General features: G+C 31.7%; 6 protein-coding genes across 9 annotated transcripts; 2 read left to right on the forward strand and 4 right to left on the reverse strand.

Annotated features, from left to right (window-relative positions):
- Positions 1–17,061: 17,061 nt before the first annotated feature.
- On the reverse strand, positions 17,062–18,832 carry LOC145731182 (zinc finger protein 830). Its single transcript, XM_081982834.1, has 5 exons — positions 18,586–18,832; positions 18,301–18,505; positions 17,530–17,741; positions 17,308–17,477; positions 17,062–17,255 (listed from the first exon to the last, which is right to left on the reverse strand). The coding sequence occupies exons 1-5, from the start codon at positions 18,706–18,708 to the stop codon at positions 17,117–17,119; spliced, it is 849 nt and encodes a 282-aa protein (XP_081838960.1). The 5' UTR covers positions 18,709–18,832; the 3' UTR covers positions 17,062–17,116.
- A 116-nt stretch (positions 18,833–18,948) lies between these two features.
- Positions 18,949–20,288, forward strand: LOC145731185 (3-oxoacyl-[acyl-carrier-protein] reductase FabG-like). Of its 2 annotated transcripts, XM_081982838.1 has the most exons (6): positions 18,949–19,101; positions 19,164–19,305; positions 19,354–19,524; positions 19,577–19,799; positions 19,850–19,998; positions 20,057–20,288. In XM_081982838.1, the coding sequence occupies exons 2-6, from the start codon at positions 19,179–19,181 to the stop codon at positions 20,179–20,181; spliced, it is 795 nt and encodes a 264-aa protein (XP_081838964.1). In that variant the 5' UTR covers positions 18,949–19,101; positions 19,164–19,178; the 3' UTR covers positions 20,182–20,288. The 2 variants fall into 2 exon arrangements, with proteins under 2 accessions (XP_081838964.1, XP_081838963.1); XM_081982837.1 differs by having other exon boundaries at positions 19,007–19,305.
- Positions 20,239–20,927, reverse strand: LOC145731190 (NADH dehydrogenase [ubiquinone] 1 beta subcomplex subunit 2, mitochondrial-like). Its single transcript, XM_081982843.1, has 3 exons — positions 20,717–20,927; positions 20,452–20,575; positions 20,239–20,400 (listed from the first exon to the last, which is right to left on the reverse strand). Exons 1-3 carry the CDS (start codon positions 20,815–20,817, stop codon positions 20,317–20,319), a joined length of 309 nt encoding a protein of 102 aa, XP_081838969.1. The 5' UTR covers positions 20,818–20,927; the 3' UTR covers positions 20,239–20,316.
- Positions 20,928–21,198: 271 nt separating this feature from the next.
- Pfdn5 (prefoldin 5) lies at positions 21,199–22,506 on the forward strand. Its single transcript, XM_081982842.1, has 4 exons — positions 21,199–21,394; positions 21,565–21,699; positions 21,776–21,850; positions 22,001–22,506. The coding sequence occupies exons 1-4, from the start codon at positions 21,293–21,295 to the stop codon at positions 22,154–22,156; spliced, it is 468 nt and encodes a 155-aa protein (XP_081838968.1). The 5' UTR covers positions 21,199–21,292; the 3' UTR covers positions 22,157–22,506.
- Positions 22,504–24,769, reverse strand: LOC145731186 (uncharacterized). Of its 2 annotated transcripts, XM_081982839.1 has the most exons (5): positions 24,613–24,769; positions 24,180–24,555; positions 22,957–23,097; positions 22,737–22,892; positions 22,504–22,680 (listed from the first exon to the last, which is right to left on the reverse strand). In XM_081982839.1, exons 2-5 carry the CDS (start codon positions 24,552–24,554, stop codon positions 22,561–22,563), a joined length of 792 nt encoding a protein of 263 aa, XP_081838965.1. In that variant the 5' UTR covers position 24,555; positions 24,613–24,769; the 3' UTR covers positions 22,504–22,560. The 2 variants fall into 2 exon arrangements, with proteins under 2 accessions (XP_081838965.1, XP_081838966.1); XM_081982840.1 differs by lacking the exon at positions 22,957–23,097.
- Positions 24,770–24,917: 148 nt separating this feature from the next.
- On the reverse strand, positions 24,918–26,590 carry LOC145731184 (glutathione S-transferase D5-like). 2 transcript variants are annotated; one of them, XM_081982836.1, is made up of 6 exons: positions 26,411–26,590; positions 25,787–25,952; positions 25,678–25,736; positions 25,479–25,620; positions 25,259–25,420; positions 24,918–25,207 (listed from the first exon to the last, which is right to left on the reverse strand). In XM_081982836.1, the coding sequence occupies exons 2-6, from the start codon at positions 25,949–25,951 to the stop codon at positions 25,043–25,045; spliced, it is 693 nt and encodes a 230-aa protein (XP_081838962.1). In that variant the 5' UTR covers position 25,952; positions 26,411–26,590; the 3' UTR covers positions 24,918–25,042. The 2 variants fall into 2 exon arrangements, with proteins under 2 accessions (XP_081838962.1, XP_081838961.1); XM_081982835.1 differs by lacking the exon at positions 26,411–26,590 and adding an exon at positions 26,074–26,297.
- Between the last annotated feature and the right edge of the window lie 419 nt (positions 26,591–27,009).

Genomic DNA, 27,009 nt, shown 5'->3' on the forward strand with positions numbered 1-27,009 from the left:
AAACGTTAAAAATAATTTTGTGAGCCAGAGCAAATTTACACACTAACACGTTTGAAATGAGTTTGGCATATTAGATTTATGTTTTTTTAACCGGTTTCAGTTATTATTTTAACAAATATTTATATGAAGAAAATCGAAGTTCATTATGATCGAGAGTTTAACACATGTTGGGAACCAAATCTTTCCAACGTTTGAATTTATGTAATCTGATATCCATTCATTTTTCTTTTTGTAGATAACTAACCTGCTGGTAATACAATAACATCTGAAAGGCGGCAGTAAATCTAAGTTGAATCGTAAATGTCATCAGATTTTTCCCTTTTCGTTCCCTAAGCTGAGTAAAATGTCAGATCGAATGAGATACCCATGCATCCTGCTGATATGAATTTTAAACCAATCCCTTAGTTCTTTTTGTAGGGGGTCTCGCTTCACTTATTTAATATGGCCGTATATCATCCATAACATTAAAAAATTTAATTAACATGTCAAACCATAGAAATCGTAAAATCTAGAATTTACCGGAACCATCTGAATGAAACCATAATAATCAGCCAAAAAAACCTGACATGATGATGAGGTGGCCCTTTTAATTCTGTTTAGTATTTCATTAGAAAAAAAATGGTGGCACATGGTGAGTGTCTTTTTAGTATCGTATTACATTCCCTTGCGTTATATGGAGAGAAATTTAAAATTGCTGATATAAACATATATATTTTATGTTTTATTGGTGCTCACTTTTTTACGACGCCCTAAAATTCCTCCTCCATTTATCTACAAATCCCATTTAAACGGACAGAGAAAATTGACTTTAGTCTAGAATGGTCCAAAACGCCCAAATTGACATTAATAAAAATTAGGTAATATATCAGGAAATATCTTAATTTTTGTCAATCATAATTTATATTTTATTGTTTTCCTACGATATATTTTGTCTTTCATATAACTAGAAACCCCATTACTTCAAGTATTTTAAGACAAAAATTGCTGGGGGTTGCAATATTAATTTATTGCTCGTTTTAAGTGACATTCTTGAAACCAGGATGAATATTATCAACTTTTACACACACCACCCGTAGAACTGCTAATCAACAGAATTAACTCACATGTAATAAATCGACAGTGTCAAGTATTTTTAAAACAGGGATTATACTACGTCTTTTATGTTTAATTTGCAGAGTAAAATAGGATAGGATAATAAACAAACTTCAAAATTAATCTGCTATTTTATTTTTATTTTAAATTAAGAAAACTGGTTCATTATTAAAATGCCCCCTATTTTAAAAATTAAGCGTAATTAACAAGGACAAACAACTAAGAGACAGTGATGACACGTATTACAAACTTATGTTTTGTAAGAAGCATTTTTTGAATATAGACAGAGAACTATTTATACCTACAATTGACTTTTAGATCTGAATTTAAATGTTTAGTAAGGTCATTAGTAATAAAGTTGTATTGTGATCCACAGTTTAATAATGAATGAAAATTCATTTCCATTTCCAACATTTTCTCTTATTATTTCATTAGTATCAAAATTAGAATTTGAAGAAATTCAATTTTCAATTGTACTTTATTCGATTCAGCCTATATGTATAGATCTTCACATCGTAAAAATCATTCTTTTCACAATATTTCTCATTATATTACATTTTTTTTTGTTATTAGTACAACACCAACATACAAAGTAATGTTCAATGTAATTTTAAATTTTAAATGCAATTTTATTGCAATTTGGCAACTTTAATAAAACGTCTTTAGGGAAATTATAGGTCTGTTCGCAGAAGCAATCCCTGAATGGTTTTCTATTTAGAAACAGTAAATGTCAAGTTTCATTGGCTGAATGCTGACGTGACTATGACGTTTTTTGACTTGTGATGACAGACAGACACACATGACAGACCTTATATCATGTAAGGTTTGGCAACGCAGATTAAACTGCAGACACCCTGTATTCCTGTAATACAACTATTAATTTCACTCACTTCATTTTTTTCATAAAAAAAATAATTCATGGATTAGCAGTACTAACACAAAATTATTAAAACAACCTATAATTTTAAGATCATTGTAATATTACTAAATCCCTAACCACTTCTAAACTTTTGCAAACTACAAATAGCTGTTATAACAAAACCGCCATTTTTACACTAAAAACGACCAGCAGGTAGTTAAATAAATTTCAGTCGTTTCACACATCCCAAAAATGCTTTTAGCCTTATCTAATATGGAACATTTCTTGATACTTTGCAGGCTGAACCGTCAGGAGGGGCCCTGTGAAATACGATGACAGCTCAAAGCGCCAGTCTGGGGCTCCGCCACGAACGGCCATGAGAAGAAGAAACATGGAAGCCGAACGGGATGGCCCAAAACCAGTGACGTACATGTTATGTTGGTTTCTATTTGATCAATTAATGGCAGTCCTTAAGAAGTCTAAAAAAATGTGATTATTTGGAGTATTTTGCTTGATTGTAAAATTGTATAAACGTTTAGTTTGAGGTTTACGTTTAATGGTTGTTAATAAATCTACTGCCACTGTTTACTTATCAAAACCCTAACGCGTTCCCTGACATTTTAAAAGGAAACTTCACTCCATCTGCAACGCTTCATATCCTTAGCACGTCATTAAACTAGGACCAAATGCCTAATATGATGGAAACTCTCCAATGTAAATCATTTTTATGGCTGCAATTTGAGACAAAGTCGTCCTTTATACTTACTGGGGTGGGATCTTGTAATCCGATTTGGCTTTTTATTTCTTTTATGTTCGCTCTCGTTTCATATTGAGATTAGTTAGACGAGGAAGGGAGTCTTGGATGGGTTACAATAATGCCAGAAGAAGCGATAATGACGTGGCGAAATTTCTTTTGTATGACAGAAAGAATTAGCACGGATGCTTTAGAAAAAATATCATACTCACAAGTTTTATGTGTAGAAGTAGGAAAGAAAGTTATAAATTAACTTTAAGTATTCACTCCTAAACATTTATTATTATTTGGTCAGTAAAACCTTATATGGTCAAAGCATTTTATTTTTCTGTTTCTAGAAATAACCATAAATTTAACTGGTTTCAAAATACACATTTACATTAGGTATAAACAAATCAGGTATTTATTGAACTATGATTTAGTTGACTCGAAAATTATAACATTTAAGTAAATAAAAGACTTGTATTTTTTTTAAATATTTTCTTGTTTTGCCTTTTTAGTATTTAAAATCATCTTCTGCATAACTCATCAAAGTTTGTCCCGCCTTCAAAATACCCAACTACTATAAAACAAGTTATATTATCCTCTGCTGCATAAGGGCATACATAATTTATGTCAAAAAGGTGTAATTTTCTGCGGCAGCCACTTGGTAATTTCAGCCCATTAAACCTGGGCTATAGCATTGGTCATTCGAGGTCCAAACGGATCGCATTCGGCCCACGACATACTTTGTGGTTGCGGAATTATGTCCATTTTACGACACCGCGACTACATTAAAATGTGCTGGTTACGAGTCTCCCTGTACATTGTAAAGAACAATACAGGCCCTTTGGGACCACCCTTTAAATTGTTAAACTAGTGCAACTGAACTTTGTTATGCACTAAACAATTCCAGTTGGAGATACGTCTCTGGATTTGTCGTATATACCTACCCTAACGAAGGTTTTAATTAAATTTCATTAAGCAAAGCAGCCCTTCTTGTTTATATTCAGGGCAACGTAAGCGGTTCCCTTATAAATTTTAATGAAGGCACGTTTCCTGTACCGAGCACGTCCGTTCTGATGGCGCCCTCCCCCAATTCAAACAAACTTTAGTCGTAAAAACTCGCTGAATTTACGCAGGAAAGGCAAACTCCATAAAATGCGGAAAAGGCGAAACGTGGCAAAAATTCTAAAATGGGATTTTTTAATTAGAAAAACAAGTTTATGTGGTTGATGGTCAATTTAAAGACGAAAAAAAAAACTTAAAACTTATTGTTTTTTGAAAATTGTGCTATAGTTCAATAGAAAATTCATCTTTTTAGATAACTTCTCATTTCTCAAAGACTCCAAATTTAATTGATATTCCTATACACTTTTATGCTAGTAAATCTGGACAAGAGTATGTAAATTAGGCTACTAGAATAGGAAAAGTATAATAATTTAAGAAATAAAATACATATAATACTCTCATTTTTTGCAGTAACTGCCCCAAATTACTTAAATAAGGGATTTCTTGCATGGTTTCGGTCTTAAAAGACGAAAAGTATTGTGACTGTCTTTTAGATATTAGACCTTTTAAAGCCTATTCTCTTTCCTCATTAGAATTACTCGAACTGTTTACATTCAAATATCATTAGCAAGTCAATGATCGCCATCTTCATGAGAACTTGCTAATTAGTTTGCTTCTCACCCTGTATAAAAAAGCTTAGAAATACAATATTCAACAAAGTGTACTAAAAATAACCTATTGAATTTGAAGATACAAAGGTCCTATACTCCAAAATTTTGTGGTACCAAATAGTAATACATTATGGGATATAGATAACCATATAATTTAAACTTTGACGCCCTGTATATTGAAGATTGTGAACGGATTGCTTCATTTGTAATAGCATGCTGTATGAAAATAAACAAATACAACAATAATTAATTATTTTGTCAAATGCAGCAGATATACTAACTTTTAAAGGTGAGTTTCAAATGTATCTCAGAGAGTTCAACAGTCGAGTAGAGCAGTAACCCAAATCAACGGTACATTCTTATGCAATTTTTTTGAGTTTAGTAAATTGTAAAATTGAGAAGTTTGATAATTTCAAATCCACTGCTATTTGCAATTACTAGAAAACCGAAAATAAATAAATTCGCTGCAAGCAAAAAACACAAAATCAATCTCCATAAAATCTTAATTTCGTAGCTAAAAGCTGCCCAACATGTTTCGAGTGTATAAACCACGCATCTTCAGGGGCTACAAAATATACAGTGTGTTAAAATAAAAGTAAAACCGCCAAGACATTAGAATTGGTCAAATTTTAAATTTTAATTTTTAATTTTTTAATAAATGAACATTATTCCGTGGACACTTCTACGTGACTCCAAACTGATTAAACCAAATCTCTGTATTAAAATAGCATCCTTCTCATGGGGTACCTACTCAGCCTACTTCTAACAAAAACCAAATACAAGCTTTTAAGAGCCTCAATGATTGAAAATTACTTACAATTTCGCATTACAAATCCCAACGCTCGGATTGCCCCTGCAACAGTTTCATGAACGTGACTCCCATAAGTTAATTTAGAGTCTACCAGGATCCCCAGATCTCTCACATTAGCCACTCTCGCAAGAGGAACCTGGTCCATGGTATATAGATAAAAAAAAGACGAGTCTTTCTCGTTATGTTTATAACTGAACACTTTGCGGCGTTTAAAGGCAGTCTATTTGTAATACACCACTCTGACACACCAATCAGAGAGCGCTGCAGCTTCAGAAATTCTCTGGTCCTCCACAGTCACACATCGGCATATATTTGATGCTCAACCTCAATTAATTCCACTATGTCGTTTATAAATATTAAATATAGTAAAGGCCCCAAATTTGATCCCTGGCGAACTTAAAAAGCTAACAAACTCATCAGTCAAACCAAAGAAACTCAATTTTTGAAATAATATGCTATGGTGTATTTTGTCAAAGGCTTTAGAGAAATCCGTCATGTCATTAGTCATCAAGTAGTCGTGCAGCAGCATCTCAAACAGCTTTGAGAACCCACAAATCAAGGGCACAGGTCTATATTATAGTGTTGAAAACTACACTATAAAAGCAATACTACGAAAACACATTACATAATGGAAAAATCGAGGACAAACACCATTTTGGTAATGAAAACGAACCAGATTAGATAAATTCACTTAACGGAAAAGGAATTTGGGGAAGTTGGATATTTGGAAAGCTATTTGCCTGAGGCTTGATTAGATAAGCGAAGGGGTCCGATTGGATTTACCCGAAAATCCAATAATCGTAAAACGGATTTAAGGCTGTTCAAACTGAAAGCTTCCCGCCCAAAAGCGTGGGGCCATTAAAAGATAAGCTGTCCGATGCCTGGCTCTAATGCATTCCATAATGAACCCACGGATTTAGTATGTGATAACGGTGAAAGCCACCATTTTTGATGTTTTAAGGTGGGGCAAAGTTTTAAACCAGAACTGGAAACGTGTTACTTTCATTAATATCTTTTTTACTTAATGAGGAAATGTGCTGCCAAATGCACGACTTCCATAAAGGTAGACTCCATTAACGAATTTATGTGGAAATCTAATTCAAAACAACGAGGCAGTAAATGCAAATAGCGAAATTCTACCGGTTTATGTCATCATTGAGATTTTGATGTGTGTTTTATGGAGTCATAACTAGCGTTTAACTTATACCTTCTAAATCAGACTGCTGATACTACTCGTAGATGTCAGACTTGTAGACTCCCAATTAGTCTCAATCGAATAATTGGAAAAACCTACTATTTCTGATTATACATAATTAAATAAGTATTCTGGGATAAGATATTTCTTATTAACCTAACTAAATACCTTATTGTGGGGTGAGGTAAATAACTCAAAGATCTGTGAGTAGAACAAAAACAAATTTTTGTTTTAGCAACATCAGGAAAATTGGAGCACTTTGAGGGGGAGCACAATTCCGTTGGAAAATGCGTCATAAAGTTTCGCAGAGGGTTGTCCAATCGTCATAAAGTTTTTAATGGGCCATAGTCATCCCGGCGCTTTTACTGCTCACGACGGTCTGCGAGGAGTATTTGTATTTTCTTAAGTATTTTCCGCTAAATGCACACTGATTACTCCAAGGGAGTTATGGGGAAATATAAATTCTCTTATTCTCGACGGGAATCCTGCTTTACTTCCGCCATTCGGATTTTCCGTATTTCTTTCCGGTCCATTAAAAAAAGTTTTGGAAGGGTAGAATAAAACTGTAATAAACACGGTTGATAATAGAAAAAAAAAACAAAATATAATGTATATTGAATGAATGTGATAAGTACCATATTAAATGACATTTATTATGCATTTTGCAGAAAATTACGGATTATTAATTTAATCTAGAGACTTAGACTGTTTGAACAAATTAATTTACAAACTTAATCTTCTAAGAGGTTAATTTCTACATTGCTGTAATAAATGTGTAACCAAAATTCTCTACTAAATGAAACAAAACTTGCTTCAAAGTCCACATTACAAAATGTCTAAAAAGACAGTTTACATTATTTTTTCAATCCAGATGGAAGTATTTTTGGTTAACTGATCATCCGGTTACTCTGGTGAAGGCTTCGTACACTATGAGAAAATCCTTCTTTGTGTCCTAAAAATCGATCAAACGACTTGTGGCGCTATCTATATGTACGTACAGACTCTTGCTACTAAAGCGAAATCTGTAAGCTTCAAGGAAAAGGTAACTGTAATAACTACTGTATTGTGTAATATTGATTTTTTTATTCTTGTTTTAATTAAAAATAAGAGAAAATATATTATATTGTTTACATATAACTTATTGGGTCCTGATACTTTTGTTAACAAATTTTTGGATTTTTGTAAATTTAAAATTTATTGTCAATACATTTTGGCAAACCAAACTAGACAAAAATATTAATAAATGTATGTGAAATAAATATTTTGCTCTCTTGGTCAAATAAACAGTATAAATGTTATATTCAAAATGGAAAAAACATCGTTACGCAGAGCCAAATTGCAGGTGTGTAGGTGTGGTTTATATCAGTGAATGTAACTTATACTTACTCACTTTTTCTTTCAGGTTTTGCACTCACTTAAAAAAATATTTGTTAGTATTTTAGAACTAGGGCTTTCAAGTCCCGGGGCTAGAAAGCTATTCGGGACTGAATTGAAAAGTCCCGGGACTGGTCCGATGTTTCCGAAAAATTAAAGAATATCAACTCTTTTTTAGGAGCAAAAAATATTAACAAATATTTGAAAACCCCTCGGAAAACCCAAACTTCATCACCTATTTTCTCGAGTAAATTAAAATTAGAAGGCTACTAGAGTGCTTAGAGTTGTTTTCTAGGGACGATCTGAGCCACTGAGAAAGCTTGTTCGGACTCCACACTAGTATAAGGAATTGTCGACAACAATTATTCATAGACCAACTGTAAAAAATGCCCTCAATTTCCGCCATTTTGTTGAATTTTGGGACCAAATCTGGTTTCGAGATTCCAAAATCACCCAGAATCCCGGGAAGTCCCGGTCCCGGATACGGGATTGAAAGCATTATTTAGAACTACTTTAAGTAATAACTTCTGCAAAATGGAATGAGTTTGCAGCATAAATGAAACTTATTGCATCTTATCAAAGAATTAAACAGTCTTAATTCCTGTTTGAAACCTCTTTACTCTAAATTCAACAATAAAGAAAAAATATAGCCCACTAGTTCAAAATATCAAAATAATGGAAATGTTTCTTTTCATTTTTGAGATATTTACAGAGTGTTAATAATAATAGTAAAGAAAGTATCAGAATCACTCTAAAAAAATCTTAACATAAAATTTGCTACAAATTTAAAAGCTAGAAGATCACAGAATTACAATTACATTGTTTATTACACAGCACAATCGTTTGTTTAGTACAGAGGTTTATGAATAAGTATGATAGACTTGACATCTTTAATTATTCCCATACAAAGAAAGCATTAAATTTCTTAATAAAAATGTACGTATTTTTATTCAAATCACGAACTAATTATAGAGTTAACGCAAATTCCCATGTGAACATTGTAATCAAGTCTTCTTTTGAAAATTAAAATATTATTATTTTTAACTCAACAACTATAATATTATACTCTCATAATTACATTTCAGTTCTTTTTCTTCTTCTTTTATGTAAATAGAGAATTAATGCAGTTATTTTAAGAGTTATGCATGATTGGCCTAATCAATTATCCATTAGCAAGCTGTCTATTATAGTGCTTTTAAGTTTTCGATTTATTTGTACCCGATAAACTCTACTTGGTACTAAGTTTGTTATTTCTCAAAAAAGAAGAAAATGGCAGTGCATGTTGTCATAATATACTTGAAAATTAAACCAGGATTATATGATAAAAGTTTTGTAGAAAACCGCGCTGAACTGGCAAAAAAGTAAATCCTGTTTCATTAAGACAATGCACCAAATAGTTCAGTTGCTACCACTAGCATCCTGATTCATGGGTACGGTGTTTTGAGACGTAAGAATACAATTTGGCACATATTGATTGGTGCCTAATAGGAGTTTCTCGTATGTTGTTTATACTTCACCTTTTTACCTTACACCTTTTTTTAGCTCTAAAATGCAGCTATTGTAGGGTATATTTTCCTTGAAAAAAAAACAACAATAAACGACTAAACATGCGTTTTATCACACGTTTTCTATTCACATCACTTTTAGCACACCTACTTTGAGATAGAGCATTTTTTATGAGGCCGAAAGCCTTCACACGTTTTATAATGATTCCGAATTGGGTATTGGGCCTTGACAATCGGCACAAATAACTTTTTTACGATTTTGCTAAAAACGATTATAAGGAAAGGGTTATTTTAGTTTGAGGGACAGAAACCGGAAGGTTTTTGCTGGTACGTTTACTTAGTTTCAGTTTAGCTGTTATACGTCGAACTTCTTAATCTCAAATGTGCTGTATAACTTCTATCAGAAGGTGAGTAAATAAAATAAATAATTATTGGTTCTAGTCAGTAGTATAGTGTGATGTTTACTTTTATTTAAATAGTGGTTCAAAAATTAGATTACTTAACAATATTGATTTGTTAAAATTTTACATTAACAATTCTTGCAAAAGATCTTCATTAGCACCCTTACAAAGTTTAAATAATCCAGAAACTTAAGTAGGTATCCGATTATTAGATTGTTGACTGAATCACGAATTAAAAGTCGAAATTTGATGAGCAAAGGTTTTCCAAAAATCAACTTTTATTTTTGATCTTTTCTAACCACTTTTTGAATCCCTGTTTATATATCCATGTACATAATTTAGCATATTTTGAGTGTTAAAAAAGTACTTCCCTTCCTATAAAGTATGTTCATAAATTATTACCAAACTTTTAAGACAATTTTGTTGAATACATGAGCTGTCCTTAGATTGTTTACTCAAAAGTCCAGGGACAACAATGCAAACTTTGATTCTGAAATGTTTATGAATGAATTGAGGAGTTTCTCAAACTTGACCACCAAACAAAATATGTAACTCTCTCTAACTGTTGAGGAAAACATACATTCTAACAAACTGATGTCAGTGATGTCTCTAAAAAGTGAATTTTGGTATTTTAATGACTATTTGACCCTTAAAATACGTATTAACCAATTTTATTTATTTAAAAAGCATTATTAATCAATATTCTCCACATAACTTTCATAAAATTAAAATAATCTATAATAATTAAATTCATACTTGATACGTCTCTGCAAACCCTTCAGGGATTACCTCGCCCTTTAAAACGTTCTCATTGGTTGGCTGAAGTGAAAGACATTATTAAAAGGGAGGCACCCCAGCTGAATGTAAGAAACCCCTCGAATGGCGACACTTACTTGAACAGGGTCGCACTGTATTTTATAACGTAGAAAAACCATATTCTACAGATGCCAATACAAAAAACCTGATTGGTAGTTCTTTTTAAGAATCTGCTTGCATTCAGAATCAGAGTCTTCTAAAGAATATACTTGATGGATGATTTGAAAGGCACCGGCTATATTGTTATACAAAGCTTTTTTACTGCTTTTTTACGTTCGACTTATACGTGAATCCACATTGTTCCTTGTTGATGCTCGTAAATTATACAAGATGATGCCTATTGTAAATCTGATATGGAAGAGGCAAAGAGATGGCGGGAGGTTTATCCGTAAATTTTATTGTGTTCAATGGTTTTTTTTTGTATTTTTATAATGCAACGAAACTGTGGGAAAATATTTTTAGTAGAAGACTTGTTGAAATTTATTTACAAGAAAATGAGAAAATTTTTATCTTATTTTTAATTGCGTGTACACACCGACGAGTTTTTAAGGTTCTAATATATTTCAACATAGAAGCTAAAACAATTGATTTAGTAAAAAAGTTAAAAAAAAAATCTTTAGAGAATAAATATGAGAAGAGATATTTTTCCGAATGCTGACTGAAAACTGATTTTAAGAATACTGTCAACATTCTGTATGTTTTATACATTTTTAATACCAGTTGTAGCAAAAACCCATCCGCCTTAGAGTAATCCTTAAAAATATGCTAAAATACCTCTGAATCTTTAAAAACTATTTGTATTCTTCTCAATGCGCCATTTTTCAATCACTTGTTTTGATTGCTATTTCCAAATTGCTGAGTTTGAATGTTGAAAGTATTAGTTACCTATTATGTTCATTTCGTTTGCCTCATCTTGACTAAGTTAGGATTATCCTTAACAAGAAGATTGTATAATGTGAAATAAGGATCTGCAATTACCGTTTAAAGCAGATCAGAGTTCTAGTTCTTAAATCAATCCTTCAAATTAAGAGGTACTATAATTTTTGAAATAATCGGCCAAATCTTGGATTAAATTCAAAAAGCACCTAAAATCGGTTAATAAAATGATCTTATTCTGTGAAAATCTATATTAGATATTGTTTATTTTAACAATACAAATAACAATTAATACAAAAATTATGCTTAATAATAATAGTATTAAAATTAAAACTATTTTATTTATAATCATTTATTAGTTGAAATTTATCCTCTAAAATAGTCTATTTTAATCTGGATCAGATGAGCGAAGTAAAGATTAAGGAGTGCTTAGGAGATGAAGCATCTTAACTTTTTGTGATTATATCCAATAATTGGTTAAACTAATAAATTTGTGCATTTCTTATGCACAGGTACATTATAAACACATGGAAGAGTTTAATACGGATGTAATGAAAGGAAAGTGTTTTTTGGGTAAATTTTGCAAAAAAAAAAAGTGAAGTAGAGAGGAACAAGGATGACAACCCGGCGACACGTGTTTCTGCTTTGTGGTTTCATCAGGCATGTAAAACCAACTGACATACACATGGTGAAACATATACGGTTTTTTTTTGCGGAATTTACCCAAAAAACGCTTTCCTGTCATTATAAATACATATTACTAAACTTTTATCAAACAAATCAATTTTTGTTATATCATTTTCACATTTTACGACTCACTAAAATTAAAAGGTTGGTAACTTTTTATTAATTGTATGAGTTGTCTCTACCTCTATGTCTTATTGTAATCTTAAAACATTTAGATAGTTTTTGACTTTTCTATGGTTGTCAGTTTTTAAATTTACTATTTCGTTTCTTCCTGATTTTTATTGACAAACTTTTTTACATGCTGATTTTAAGTAAATTTCATGTTTTCAAGACTTTTCAAAAGCACTACAGTATCAGCGTTTTTTTCAGTTCCTTCATGTATAAATATTGTTTTTTTTTTGTTGGACTTCACTGAATCAAAAATTTCTGTTTTAATAATTTTTATAGAATTTCTTGCCAACGTTTTTGCAAATTGAAAATTTTGCAAATTTCCATTATTTTGGTGTAAAAAGTTAGTTTTCAATAGCTTTTTGACAAATTTGTAAACGTTTTTCTTATATCTTAAATGTACCAATTCTTCACAGCTTGTTCTCAGTTCTTTTAATTCCGTTTTTTTTTAGGTCAGGACACACAGACATGATTTTGAATAACTATAAAGTAATAAATTCTCTATATTTTAACTAAAACATACAATACAAAAGCTATAAACGCTATAAAAAAGGTCTACACGGATAATTTTTGATTTTACAATTATTGTGAAAACTGAGAATTGCTGGAAAACTTATTAAATAGAGTTAATTATTAACAATAACTATAATGGAATTCTAGTTATATCGCAAAAACTTATACTGGTGATTCTGATTAATATTAGTATTCTATTTATCTATCTAATCAGGTTTTTTGTGAATGCCCACTTTAAGAAACATTATAGTAGCTTCTTTCTGTAAATCCCTGTTTTTGATATTTATTATAAAGCTATAATGTTTATTGTTATTTTAAAGTTAAACACCTATTGAAAAAATATCAATAGTAATTTCAGTTTGTGATTAGAATCCTTGTAAAAAATTACTATTTAGGATAACCAAGATATTATTTCTTAAAAGCATATGTGAACAAAAGCCCAAGCAGTTTTAGAAGCATTAGAATAACAGTAATTTTATTTATTACATCTAAATAACCTTAGCTTCATCTTTTCTTGTTGGTTAGTATAGGTCTGCATAGCGCATTTTAAATCTTTATAATCTTTTGAAACTTGGCTATCACTATTTGTTTATAAATTTCTTGCAACCTATTTCATAAAAAATAAGAAAATAATATATACTTTGAGTGAAAAACCAAATTCCGATGCTAACCTCTACATGAGTAGACAGATAAATTGATGAATGTATACATCAGCATTTCTTCCCAAAAATTTACGACTCATTTTCTAATCCTATAACCGAAAGATCGTTAATCTCCAAAGAGTAATTTGGCATTAAAGGCCGCGTCTTTGTGCAATATCTCCGGAGAATGTCTCCCCTAAAAATTTAATAGCCCACCATGTGTACTTTCACAATAAAAGTTAACGGTATAAACAGGATTCTCATTGGAGGAAAAAAGATAAAAACGGATAAGGGCCTAGATAGGACGGGAAATGGTCGTTTTAATGGAAGTGCACATTTCATCCTGCGGTTGGGGTAGATTAAAGAGGGTCGCAATATGGCTTGACAAGGGAAATGGCGGAGAGGCTGTCTAGGGGCACATGCCATACTGTATGAATGATTTATTCTTTATTATAAGGGTTGATATTGGGTTAAGCATCAAAAGCATTACAGAATTAGGAATCAAACACATGGGTCTTACAAATAAAAAGCTATTTCTATTTCAATTTCGATCAAGTATCTATAAAACTACAATTCTTAGACCATCAAGGGAATATGGGAATATTACATTCTGAAAACTAATGAAAAGTCTACTTTTGCTGAATATGCTTTTTCAGAAGCTTTATTCCACTATACCAACATTCATGTAGATCTAAAAAAGCCAATCTGTTTAGCCTAAGTTTTTTTTTATGTTACTAATTCTGATGTGATTGCATATTTTTTATTCAACTTAATATAACTTTATTCAGAACTGAACATTTTCATGAAAGTAACTAAATGTGTGGTGCTAGTGCTAAAAAAACATAGATTAAAGTCATCCTTGATCTTATATATTTTTAGGTTACTTCAAACTTTAGAGTTTAGGCTCTAATGTCACAATAACACTACTTATTATAGAAGGGTGTCTTATACTAGCAAAAATTCTTAAGAGTATTAAAGAATAACAACTCTTTTACGAAAACCTCAAACAAGATCCGGTAGTACTTTATTGAATAGTTTATTATAATTTTTGTTTCGTTTGTAGATACTTAGTCTACACAAGACTTGTAGCGTTATAATAAACAAATACCTACCATTTTATTATACAGGATGTAATTTATTTACAATATTGTGTGTGATGTTATTATTTGTAATTTATACCTAATTCTTTTTCAAATATCTCAAGTGAATAATAACAGAAACAAAAAAAATGCAAAATAACATAACCGTTTCTATAGATTGAACAAAGAATTGTAGAAAAATGTTTCTAGAATTTTGTGGCTTTTAGACTTTTTCTTTTCTTTTATTTATTTCCATCAATGAGTGTTTGTTTGGACTGGTTTCTGCATCTATTTTAAAAAAAATGGAAGAATATTATTTGTTTAGCTGTTTAGCATTCGAATTGCAGTTGCGTTGCGACAACTCTCTAATTTTGTCATCTATCAAGTCAAGAAATTGAATAAAATCTTCAAAATAAAAAAAATCTGTCAAATCTTCAAAATCAAACAAAACAGAAAATTCCAAAAATTGTGAACACCGACTAGTCTTTTAAGTTTTCGGGAGACCTGTATTGTAACATTTTGACAAAACAGTGAAGATTTATACCACTTTATACTAAGAGTGGCCACCCAACTTAATGTTTAGATATTAGAAATCCCCTCCTATACATGCGGATTCAGTTGAACTCCTTCATCACTAAAAATTGTAATTTTTTGTAACGTCACCACAGTAATAAAAATTGAGTAAACTCAGGAATAAAGCCAAAATACTAGTTTGAACCAAGACAACACCACAACTTATATTGTGTCCAGTTGCCAACTAAACCACATTTTAATAAGCAACCAATACAATGTTTAAATGACATTGATAAAATAAGAATAAAGTGTCAATAAAGACTTAAAGGTCCCCATTCACTATAAATAGGCACATTCATAAGAACAAAAATCCATTAGCAAACGAAAAATCGGATTTTGAATTCGATGAGCAAAATAACGTGTATACAATATAAGTATTGCTTTTTCGATCAGATAATCGATATATTTTAGTGCATTCATAAGAAAATTCACGATTGCTAATCGATGCAATATAGAAAGAATATCTATTATATACCTAGGCTATATATCATATATTATAGGGTTTTGGTTTCTTTCAATCAAATTGACAAAGGATGTTCAGGTTATAGCGCTCTATTTTAATAGTCAGATTGATAGCAATATTATGGATGCTGAGTAATGAATAATTATCAAATTAAATGGTTAGGAATGTCCTTATCATAAAATTATGAATATATATTCTATAGAATCACGAGAGACGTTTAACAACATTGTAGCGAAATTTTCGACTATTAGATTTAGACTGCTTGTAGGCCTGTTGAGGCCTCTGGTAATTTTTGGGATATTTTCTGTAATGGTAAAAGCATCTGGCACCTTTGAGAGGTTTTCATCAGTACCACTGAGACTCTCTGAGAGTTTTAAAAATATTGTGGAAAGTGTAGGTTACTTGTAGCGAAAGCCTCTGGCATTTTTTGGGAAGATTTCAGTGCCTTAAGAAATCTCTGACAATTTTTGGGAGGTTTCCATAGAAGCATTTAAAGATCACTCGCATTTTTTTTTAAATTGGTCAAGAAATTCACACCCACACATTAATTTCCTTTTTGAATTATGTTTACATGTTAACGACTTTCAATTTGATCTAAACGTTTAGGTCTTAAAAATCAGTGACCTTATTATTAATTATATTACCGGATTCTATATGGCATACAGTCTACAAGATGTTCAGAACAAGAATAAAATGTTTCGTTGGCAACACTCTTGAAGGGCTATCTCCAGTCCCAATAAAAAATATAATCATTTAGGTATATAGCATCCAAAATAGCTTTTAAAATATATTTGTTTATTTAAATTTAGTCAAATTAATAGCTAGTGCGTTAGGGTTATATTTCTCCAAAACAGACTTTGTTTAAATTAATATAACATGGGTCTCGACTGTCTTTCTCTTTATAGAAAAACAGAAGCGCATCAGTAAGTAATGATCTAAGCTCCTGAAAAGTTGTACATATTTCTATTTCTACCCTTTTCCCTTATACCCCTTTTCCAACTTTCTTTGTTCTGCTATTTTGCAAGTACTGATTAATGAGAGTAAATTAAAATCTTCAAAATCAAAAAATATACTTACTTTGAAATGTAAATTTTAAAACGTTATTTTTTTTAATTATTATATGTACTCCTAAATTAGCTTACATATTTAGTATTGAAATTCAGTGTATTAGAGCTAATTAAAATGAGGCAATTTTGTACCAGGGTTTGCAAATACATATATGGGGCGTTGCATGCTCCTAGTCAACGCCCTGTTTTCCCGTTACGACCAAATTTCGAACGCTCTCGAAGCTGACAAAGGGGCCCGATCGAACGCATCCATCCCGCCGTAAAAACGACATTTGAGTAAAATCGACCAATATCGGAAACTTGCCACCTCTTCTGCTTTCCTGTTATTCCCGATCGCGTTCCTATAGAGGCGCACACTTTCGATCAATCGATTTTATCGCCCGGTATTACCGGTGGATCTATCGATATGATGAGGTGCTACCGCATAAGCGATTTTACTTTACGTAATACCGTTCCCTAGCAAAGTGTTCTTAGGCATTTTCATTAACAATTTTAATAAACCTGCAAAAAATAAAACTCAAAAATGTTTTATTCTTAACAAAACTGTATTTACATAAAAAATATAATTCCACGCATAATATTTAAAAAGTCTTTTTTTGCCTCCAGTCTAAAAACTCATCAATATCTTCATCCAACTCCTCATCGTCAACCTTAGGTTCACTCTTCTTTTTATTCAATACTTCAATGGCGACGTCCTTTTTCTTCTCCAAGTCTAGAACCCTAAAATTGCAATTTTGAGCTTTATTCTCTCAACACAGTAACATAAACCTACTTGTTAAAAAGCACCATTTGTTCTTCAATTTCTTCTATATGCCTTTCATTGGTAGCTTCATCTTGATCCTCCTGAATGATGGTTTGGCTTTCATTCTCAATCACTTTCATTTCCTTCAGGAACTTATCCCATTCAGCTTCCATAGGATCTTTATACTCTTGATTTCTGGCCTTAAAACACCCAGTAACACTTACTTATACATAAAACAATAAAAATAAATACTTTGGCATCCATTTTGGGATCATCAAAAAATCCCTCTGGGAGGGTTCCTGATGAACCAGGTTCTTCATCAGTATTGTCAGACTGAACTTGTCCATTCTGAGGTTTTGGTGCTGCAGTTGCAATTGAATTTTTAATTGTAGAAGAAGCAGATTCTATGCCATTTGTGGTGTTATTTGATTGTTCAGATTTTGGAGGTGCATTTTTTAAGATTCCTAAAACATTACATGGTTGTGATAAACTTATTGTTCACAAATTATTATTTGTGTATTTTTATTTTTCTAAGTTACAGAATGCCAAAATTTAAAAATGCTTTTAGCTTAATACCTAATTCATTACTATTAGCAGTAATTAGCACTTAAAAATTTACTGCATGACATAGTGAAGGTACTAAAGATAAATTTGTATTTGAAGATGTTTTTCTTGAGTTGTTGTGTTTGATATAATGACATTCAAAGTATTGTTTACACAGAAGCTGTTCTCTGGATCTCCTTTGTGAATGGGAAGTTTAAGAATACTTCAAATTCTATGAATACTTTATGTCAATTTTTTGGCTTTAAATCAAGTTTTAACATAAAAAACCCACATTTCTAATTAAATTTACTGGTTCTTGCACATGAATCTAGCAGTTAAAAATTAAATAACAAATTACAATTTCTATCCTTATGAATCTATTTTTACAAGTTACAATCCTTATCATAATACCGCATAAATATCTAAAGTTAAATGACCTCTAACACATTAATTAAACAATTTTATACAGCTTGATCTTACCCTTAATTTTCTTCTCTGGAACTTCTGGTAATGGAGGTGTTAGGGGCCTTTTAAGTGGAGTAGTAAAATTATTAGTTTTCTCCTTTAGTTTCTTGGCTATCTCTATGTTTTCCTTGTGTTGTTTTGCATTTATATGCACCACCCAAACTGCCTCTGACCTAACCACTGTTTTACACAGTACACATGTTAGCTGTCCGGATTCGTTATATGTAAACTGTTTATTAAGGAAAAAGTGTTGTACAAATAATTATTTGCTGAAAAAAAAGTTCTGTTAGTTAAAAAAGGATATTTTGCTAGTGGTGAGTCTATTTTCTTCACTTCCTTCTGTACTTTCTTGTGGTCCTTCATCAGCTTTCTCAGTTGTTCTTGTTTAACCATTTTTTTAGCATTTTTAAATGTAGCCGACATGTTTGCAGTATCAAATTTCAATTCACAGCAATTAAATTAATTGAACAAGCAGTTTAAACAAACAATTTATTAATACAAAACACAAATCACATACAAACTGGGCATTCACACTTGTGAACAGTTGTTCAGTTTGACTTCGTTGACAGTGATCATTACTAACACTTGGGTTCTGTTTATCTCTTTCTGGTACACGGTAAAAAATGAAATAAAAATCTAGAATGATGTGACAGTTTTGACATCAAACTGACAAATAAGTAAATACTCTGTGAACAGGTGTTGTTTACCTTTTTAATTTTAAATTGATGTTAAAGTGCTTCTTCAATCAATTATTCTAATTTGTAAAGTAAATAATATGCGTTATCACAGAAACTGATTAACAGTTACATACATAATGTAATACTTATTATCTCAAAGTTTCGCAATCGACTTGGTTTAATTTACACATTGTTTTTTAACATAAATTAAAACTTATGGCTTCAGAACCCACAAAAATGCAGTTTCTTGGAAAGGTTGTCCTTATAACAGGCGCCAGCTCGGGTATTGGAGCTGCCACTGCTCAACATTTTGCTAAGTTAGGTGCTAGCTTAGCTTTAACAGGTAAAAATGAAATACATTCATAGGTAAATAGTGAATAATACACTTTAGGTCGAAATAAGGAGAACTTGCAGAAAGTGGCTTCAGAATGTGCAAAGTCACAAGGAGTGCCTGAGCCTTTCCTTATACCAGGGGAGTTGACTAATGAAGCTGATACAAAAAGTATTCTGGAGGGAACCATTCAACATTTTGGAAAACTGGATGTGCTTGTTAACAATGCTGGTAAACTACTATAAAACAGCAACACTTTGAAGTTTAACAAACTTTCTGACAGGTATATTAGAAACTGGTTCAGTAGAAACAACTGATTTAGCTCAGTATGACAGGGTAATGAACACAAATGTCAGATCAATCTACCATTTAACAACACTAGCAGTGCCTCACTTGATAGCAACTAAAGGAAATATTGTAAATGTTAGTAGTGTGAATGGTATTAGAGCTTTTCCTGGTGTGTTTGCCTATTGTATTTCCAAGGCTGCTGTAGACCATCTTACTAGGTACTCAACTAAACTGCAACAGGAAAATTTACTTTTAGATAAAATTGTAGATGTGCAGCACTAGACTTGGCTCCTAAACAAGTGAGAGTAAATTCAGTTAATCCTGGTGTCACCATTACAAATCTCCACAAAACGGGTGGAATGAACCAGGAACAGTATGAAGCATTTCTGTTAAAATCACAACAAACTCATGCTTTAGGTAAATGCAGTTTTTCCAAACTTGTAAACTTGTTAATTAGATTTTTGTTGAATTGTAGGAAGACCTGGAACTCCTGACGAAGTTGCAAAAACTATAGCATTTTTGGCAAGTAATGATGCTAGTTTTATTACAGGTGCAACTTTACCTGTAGATGGAGGTCGCCATGCTATGTGTCCCAGATAAATAAGTTAGTAATTTTAAGAAAATAAAATTAAACAGGTTTAGGGAATAATATAAAACTTTGTGTTAAATATGATATTATATTTTTAAACAATAAAACCTCTAGCTTATGTGTACTAAATCCATAAACTGACAACACTACTCTGATTCTATTTCTAAATCATCAGGAATACCCAATTCTTGATCAGTCCATTTACTAGTGTCTGGCCACTCAAATTCTCCCTAAATAATGAACTATTAGGGAAACCTAAATCAGATTTGAAGATATCTTACAAGAATATGATCAGGTTCAGTCCAAATGTGCCACAACATCCACCACCACATAACTGCTGAAATAGTCTCAGCTGCTACAAAATAATATTTAGAGGGTGCTGGAGGAGATTTTCTGTAACTCCATCTAGAAAAAAAAAACACCTTTATAACTAGAAAAATTTAAATGAAGCTTTTTATTAGTACTGTAGTTGTTAAGCTCCTAGTTATTAGTTTTCCTATGGATATAATTATAAACAGACTTAAAAAATTACATAACAAAACCTACGCCACATCTCCATGGTTCCTGACAATTTGCTTCACTTGGGCCTTGTTTTTTGTTAAACTGGCTAATGCTCTGAGTGCCCCCGTCCCCCGTGAAAGCAGCATTTTTGCATCAAGCTTTTAATTTTTCTATTAAAAGCTGATTTTTAATAAAACTTTTTAGGCAAATTTGTACTGTTCTAACCTAACCATAAAAAATTAGGGGTATTTAACGTCAAATGTGACATACTGACATTTAACAGTATTTTGTCTACCACCAGAAAAAGCTATATATCTATGTGACGTCATTTGTAGTCCGCTCAAATAACAACGTAATTTTTATTTTTAACTAAAAACGGTTATTTTATTGTCAGATTATTGTTTATTTTATTTGAAAGTGTTAATGTCGCCACTGTCAATAGTCAACAGTCAATTCAATTGAATAGTCCAGGCAGCTGAAGGCCGTAAATCAAAAAAAAAATTCAATTGATCAGTCACTTCACTTGACTCAGTTCAACTCAGTTGTCAGTTGTCAAAGGACCATTTGATTTGTTCATTAGTTTTTGAATAATTAATTTTCATTTAATACATTTTCGGAAAAATGGCTCAAATTTCAGCCTCAGAACAACCTCACATGAAACAAATTGATCTGACTACCTTAAATGTACAGCAGTTGAGCACATTAAAACAACAACTGGACCAGGTAAATTTTTTTAACCTCTTAAAAAGCCTACAAAATGTGCAACCCAAATTTTGCTTTACCTGGCCTTATTTGGCCAAAAGTAACAGAAAGCTGTGTGAACTTCTATTTCACTAACTTTCACCCAGTTTCAAAGTAGTCATTTGCACTTAGTTTTCTGTATTTGTTTGTAGGAACTCGAATTTTTCCAAGACTCTTTGACTTCCCTGAAAGTGGCCCAACAGAAGTTCCAAACCTCAAATGAAACACTACAAAATGTTGATAGTGATAGTGAAGGGAAAGAAATTCTGGTGCCTTTAACTGGCTCAGTATCCTTTTCATACAATTTTATTGTCTTAGATTAGCAAAAATGTAGGAGTTATTTTTATCTTAACTTTTGCTTAGATGTATGTTCCAGGAACCCTTATAGATACAGAGAATGTGATCATAGATATTGGAACCAGGTATTATGTTGAAAAGGTAAGTTTTTATTACTTGTGCTTGCTAGATTAAGAGTGATGAGTTCCAATATATAAAATTTTAAATTTGATATAGTATTTGCTTGATACAAACTATATAATCTAATTGTGAAGGTTTTGTGGGTAATTTCTACTTTTTTATGTTAACCAGGATATACCTGCTGCAAAAGACTACTTTCAAAGGAAAACCAAATTTGTCACAGATCAAATGGAAAAGGTTCAATTTTTGGGAATTGAAAAAAGTAAAATAAGGGATGCTATTGTGGAAATAATACAAATGAAATTAAATCAACAACAGCAAGGCTAACAGTTTAGTTTAGTTTTTGGCTTGTTTTGTACACAGAATTGAAATAATTTTCACATAATGCTGTATCTGGTATATTACATTTATTTTGAGTGATGCGCTTACTGTAGTTCTAATGCATAACTATGAGAGAACCAATATCACAAGTAATAAAACAAGGTTTAGCAATATCATTATGTACTTCTTGGTAGACTTGTTTTACCACTCCTAGACATTACAAATTTTATATAGAAGTACTTGCCTTTTATCAATGTATGATAAAATAACTACTGCTCTACAGACTTAAAAACCTACCTACATTTTATATTAACTAATTTAAGAACCTTGTTTAAATAAAAATACATTCATAACTATTCAATGGGTTTTATTACAAATATTTATGTACAAATTACATTATAGTTAATTGCTCATTGACCCACAGTTTTTTGGAGTTTTTGATATTTGCCAATGGCATCTTGCACTAGTGCTGCAGCTGAAGCAATTTTTTCTGGAGTCATTAAAGACCTCATTGTATCCTTGTTCAGGGTCTTTAATAAAAAAAAACAATGATTTGACATCATTTGAACAATCAAAAAACCCTTACCTGTTGAAAGTCAAATCCTCTGAAAGACAGTGTGCAAACTGGTGTTAGGTAACAAAGAAGAAACGTAATTATTCCTCCTACTACCAACAGTCCAGCACCTCCCATGAGATATAGTCCCAGTTTAGCAAAAACCTTTAAAGCTGCTTGTAAGGCGGCCTAAAATAATTCACAGTAGATAATAAATATTCATGCATCAACATGCGTAAAACGTTGAAATTACCTCAGTCAAAAAAGTGGACAGTTCATCAGGGATAAGTATATCTCTTAAGTTCAAGACCAAGTCTAAGGTGTTTACCAATTTATTAATGAAATGTCTTACAAGAAAATAGAGAAAAAGTTGCCTCAGTACTTCAAACCCCATCTAAAATAAAAATAGTAACTTAACAGTTTTTACTTTCTATTAAGAAAATGGGGTTTGAGTCTCAAGATTCATGAAGTACCTAATTAATTTTTTTTTGGTGTTTTCTTTTGATCATGGAAAAGATCGATGTAGAAAAAGTCGTTTCCGACCAGGCGTCATTTCTTTTGCTTCAAAAGTTATTTCTTCACAGATATACAGGGTAAAGAAAAATGTGCTGCACATTTCTTGAATTTTAACCTGTGCATTTGATAGCTGAGATAATTTTAGAACATTCTTTTTAATGTTATTTTATGGGCTTGGTCGATATCTCCGGACATGTTTGGGGTTTTTAAATTTTTGGTCTACAAAAGGAAGAGTCTAAAAAAAAATGTTGTATTAACCTCCATCGTATCCTACGTTACTGATTTTTCCACCAGTAAATAATATTTAGTGTTCAATTATCTCCTTAAAATTAATCGTGGTATTTCCGAAATACAAAGTAATTTATAAAAAAGTACGCCTCTTTCGAAAACACACCGTAGTTCCTTTTGTAGACCAAAAATTGAAAATCCTCCAAACATGTCCCAAAATATGAACCAAACCCATTATAGGACACAACGAAAAATGTTTTTCCCAGCTATCAAATGCACTGGGTTGAAATTAAAGAACTTTGCAGCACCTTTTTCTTTACTCTGGGTGAAGAAATCACTGTAAGTCAAATTGAATACCTCTGGCTCTAATTCTACAAAAACGCTTTTTTAAAACTATTTGTAATAATTAAATTCGGCTGAGGCATTTCGGAGATACAGTTAAATATTGCCAAAAATTATGCTGTATCAAAGTTTATTTTTTAATCATTGAACTTAAAGAAACTGAACAGATTATACAATATTGTATAAAGTCTTACTGAAATTATTGAGTTGGTTATTTGTGTGGAATATGAGCTTTTTAACTGAATAATATTGCAAAAATGTATTGCCTGGATCATGTTCAGCTAATTTTTTGTTTTCTTAATCCAAACTTTATAAAATTAATAGTTTTCTAAGTTTAAATTGACCACTTCTGGTTTGACTTTAAAACTAAAAAAGCATTTGCATATTTACCTGAGCTGCTGGAAGAACAGAGGCAAAATAATTCGTAGCCTCGCTTGTAGCCGGTGCTACAGCGTTAGGGTTAACTCCAGGATAAAAATAGCCACCACCATTTTTGTAGACTGGATACACTGGATACATGGGTTGACCTACGTAACCTTGTAATTCATTTTGACCGTTAACAGCTCTACCGTTAGAGCTATCCGGCAGGATGCTTTCCACGCTGTTTGGCAAATTAGTATCCTCTAAATCAGTAGACCGTTCTTTGTTAGGATTAAAAGTAATCGTTTGTTGCTGGGCTGGGGTGGTTACTTCAATAACTTCTGACTTTAATGTCGGAGTAAATAGCAACATGATGATTGAAAGGGTTAAAAGTAGGCGCTCCATTCTAAAATTAAAACATACGATTGTTATAAGAAAAGTAAACTGAATTGAAAGAACTTACTTGTGTGTGGAAATGTCGGATGGTTTCAGTACAACTTCACAGAGTCAACTGGCTATTGCAATTTGTAAACTAGAGGTTTATAAACCGTTTTGAGTATTTTTATGACTTCCGTCTCCCAAAAGTGTCATTATTCAGCAAAGTCTGGGTTACCTTTTCCACTATTTATCGCTTTAAAAGGTTTTTAATATGTTTTCAATTACCCTAGAGTACCTGACTGAAAATATCGGTATTTTTACTTGTACCTGGGGTAGTAAAACTTGCGAAACATATCAAAAAAAATTTTTAAGAAATTTAGAAGTAAGAGGTTTCTTAGAACACATTTATTTTTCTCATTAGTGACAAAAGTAAAACATTTCTGCTTTCAGTTGAAATATTTGAATATTTAACTATTGTTAATTACGTGCTATGGTGTCTTTAATTTTTTTATTATCTATTCATTATTTATGTGATTCAGTGCTCCCCTGTAAAATTGACCAAACAGTTCCGCTCCTGGCTGACAAACTTCCATAAAAGAAAACCTGTTCAAAGCCGTTTTGGTTCTTTTAAGCCATTCTCGAGTATTTGGATAATCATCCATATCCACTACTCCACAAGCCTAAAAAATTGTATAAACAAAAAGTCTAATAATATTTTGTGACATGCTAACTTCAATAGTTGACATGGTGGCAATAATAGAGATATCCGCAATAGTTAAATGATCTCCAGCGACAAAATTACTGTCTTCAAGAAATCCATCCAATAGTTTGATAACGTCCTTTAAGTTTTGTAGGGCTTCTTCGGAATTGATTTTTTTCTGAAATATGGGCATCTGAAACCCATTTTAATCACGTAAATTAAGCAATCAATTTTTGCTGTGATGTACGTACAAAATAAGCTAAAAATTTAGGAAATAAGTAGCAAGCATCAAAGTAACATCGCAAGCTTACTAAAGCTTCTTTTTTTGGCTCTTTAGGACACAAAACGTCGTCTCTTCCGTATGTGTCAGCCAAGTATTTTAGTATGACATGACTACAATTAAGCATACATCCACATAACTATCACAAGTGCTCTAATTAAAAAAATTACCTGTCGTATAGTACGAAACCGTTGTCGTTGATCACCGGAATGGTGTGTAGTGGATTCAACTGGAAAAAAAGTTGTCAAAAGATGTCATTGAAACAATCAAGTACAAAACCTTCAGAAATTCCGGTTTCAAATTGTCTTGTTCCATAATATTTGTAATTATTACATTATGGTTCAAATCAAGTCCTTTAATTAACATCAACACAGCTCTTGAAGGGGGACTAGCTTGATAAAAGTAAATATCAATAGGTTTACTTCCCAGAGTGTGGTTGGCCATCCTGTAGGATTTGATAAGTTAACTCAAATAGCAAGTTTTAGATTGTTATTTATTATAAATTATGTTTCAATATTATAAATAGATAACTTAATATTATGGGTTAATATAATAAAAAAACTTACTCGTCACGAATAATAGGGTCGATTGCCCTTGAATCGATACAAACGTTACCCAGGGTTAAAAATTTATACCATTCAATAAGACTAACAATGTTACTCTGACAAACGATTTTAAACATTGGAGAGGTCAGGGTATTTGATTGATGTAAATTCTATTCTATTTGATATATAAGTTCAAGGTTATTTCCATTGAAGTATATGACTATTATTGTCACAGATTTTACGTGAATACCTACTTGTATGGTTTATTTTGATGTAATATTGATGTCACTAGTGGTATACACTTTAATTTCATGGTCTATTTAGTACTACCTTATTACTGCAGAATTTGTATACTTACCTGCGTTGATAAATGCTTGCCTAAAGTTTCATTTATAGTTTCATGGAAAAAGCTAATTCGATCCAGTAAAGCGGGTAAACTTAATCAATATTTCAAACTTTAAACTGGAAAAAGCACACAGATGCAAACGTTTTTGTTTCATTAATGCATGACCCATAAATCAATATTGCTTTTAAAGTTGAAAATCACTTGAAATGAAGCTTTACTCTTTACTTGTTTCTATTAAATGAGCCTTAAAGATGGACTTTAAACATGTAAATGTTCAGTGTTAACTTTTATACTAAAACATTTTAATGAATTTTTGCTGAAATATATTATATTATATTTTTCTATACCTATAAACTGCGCGCCATTTACGTCACGTTTCTTATTTAACGTCATCCGAAAAAATATCGATTTATCCGAAAAATGGATATATCACAGTGTTCAATCTTAAATTAAGCCAGAACAGAATGTCTGTCATTCAAATGCTGTTGTATGTTCAACATTTTTTGTTACATAATCTAAATACTTTTCAGGACAAGCCCCATGTTTGATAAGACCTTACAGGGTGTCCAGGGACCCTGACTTAGAAGGACATATCAATGACTGACTTTCAT

This window comes from Ips typographus, linkage group LG6 (assembly GCF_016097725.1).
Source record: "Ips typographus isolate SLU linkage group LG6, UJ_Ityp_2.0, whole genome shotgun sequence".
Classification (NCBI taxonomy): Eukaryota; Metazoa; Arthropoda; class Insecta; order Coleoptera; family Curculionidae; genus Ips; species Ips typographus.

Excerpts from the sequence above, each read along its gene's own strand:
- LOC145731182 (XM_081982834.1), bottom strand. The coding sequence starts at position 18,708 with ATGTCGGCTACATTTAAAAATGCTAAAAAAATGGTTAAACAAGAACAA. Across the intron at positions 18,506-18,585 it reads ACTCACCACTAGCAAAATAT|AACGAATCCGGACAGCTAAC; the intron begins CCTTTTTTAACT and ends CAGTTTACATAT. Across the intron at positions 17,256-17,307 it reads CAAATGGTGCTTTTTAACAA|GGTTCTAGACTTGGAGAAGA; the intron begins GTAGGTTTATGT and ends TTGCAATTTTAG.
- LOC145731185 (XM_081982838.1), top strand. The coding sequence starts at position 19,179 with ATGGCTTCAGAACCCACAAAAATGCAGTTTCTTGGAAAGGTTGTCCTT. Across the intron at positions 19,306-19,353 it reads TGCTAGCTTAGCTTTAACAG|GTCGAAATAAGGAGAACTTG; the intron begins GTAAAAATGAAA and ends AATACACTTTAG. Across the intron at positions 19,525-19,576 it reads TGTGCTTGTTAACAATGCTG|GTATATTAGAAACTGGTTCA; the intron begins GTAAACTACTAT and ends ACTTTCTGACAG.
- LOC145731190 (XM_081982843.1), bottom strand. The coding sequence starts at position 20,817 with ATGCTGCTTTCACGGGGGACGGGGGCACTCAGAGCATTAGCCAGTTTA. Across the intron at positions 20,576-20,716 it reads AGGAACCATGGAGATGTGGC|ATGGAGTTACAGAAAATCTC; the intron begins GTAGGTTTTGTT and ends TTTTTTTTCTAG. Across the intron at positions 20,401-20,451 it reads CTGAACCTGATCATATTCTT|GGAGAATTTGAGTGGCCAGA; the intron begins GTAAGATATCTT and ends TTCATTATTTAG.
- Pfdn5 (XM_081982842.1), top strand. The coding sequence starts at position 21,293 with ATGGCTCAAATTTCAGCCTCAGAACAACCTCACATGAAACAAATTGAT. Across the intron at positions 21,395-21,564 it reads TAAAACAACAACTGGACCAG|GAACTCGAATTTTTCCAAGA; the intron begins GTAAATTTTTTT and ends ATTTGTTTGTAG. Across the intron at positions 21,851-22,000 it reads CCAGGTATTATGTTGAAAAG|GATATACCTGCTGCAAAAGA; the intron begins GTAAGTTTTTAT and ends TATGTTAACCAG.
- LOC145731186 (XM_081982839.1), bottom strand. The coding sequence starts at position 24,554 with ATGGAGCGCCTACTTTTAACCCTTTCAATCATCATGTTGCTATTTACT. Across the intron at positions 23,098-24,179 it reads CTGTTCTTCCAGCAGCTCAG|ATGGGGTTTGAAGTACTGAG; the intron begins GTAAATATGCAA and ends TTTTTATTTTAG. Across the intron at positions 22,681-22,736 it reads GAGGATTTGACTTTCAACAG|ACCCTGAACAAGGATACAAT; the intron begins GTAAGGGTTTTT and ends TTTTTATTAAAG.
- LOC145731184 (XM_081982835.1), bottom strand. The coding sequence starts at position 26,189 with ATGTTTAAAATCGTTTGTCAGAGTAACATTGTTAGTCTTATTGAATGG. Across the intron at positions 25,621-25,677 it reads GGTTTCGTACTATACGACAG|TCATGTCATACTAAAATACT; the intron begins GTAATTTTTTTA and ends GCTTAATTGTAG. Across the intron at positions 25,421-25,478 it reads CTAAATTTTTAGCTTATTTT|ATGCCCATATTTCAGAAAAA; the intron begins GTACGTACATCA and ends AATGGGTTTCAG.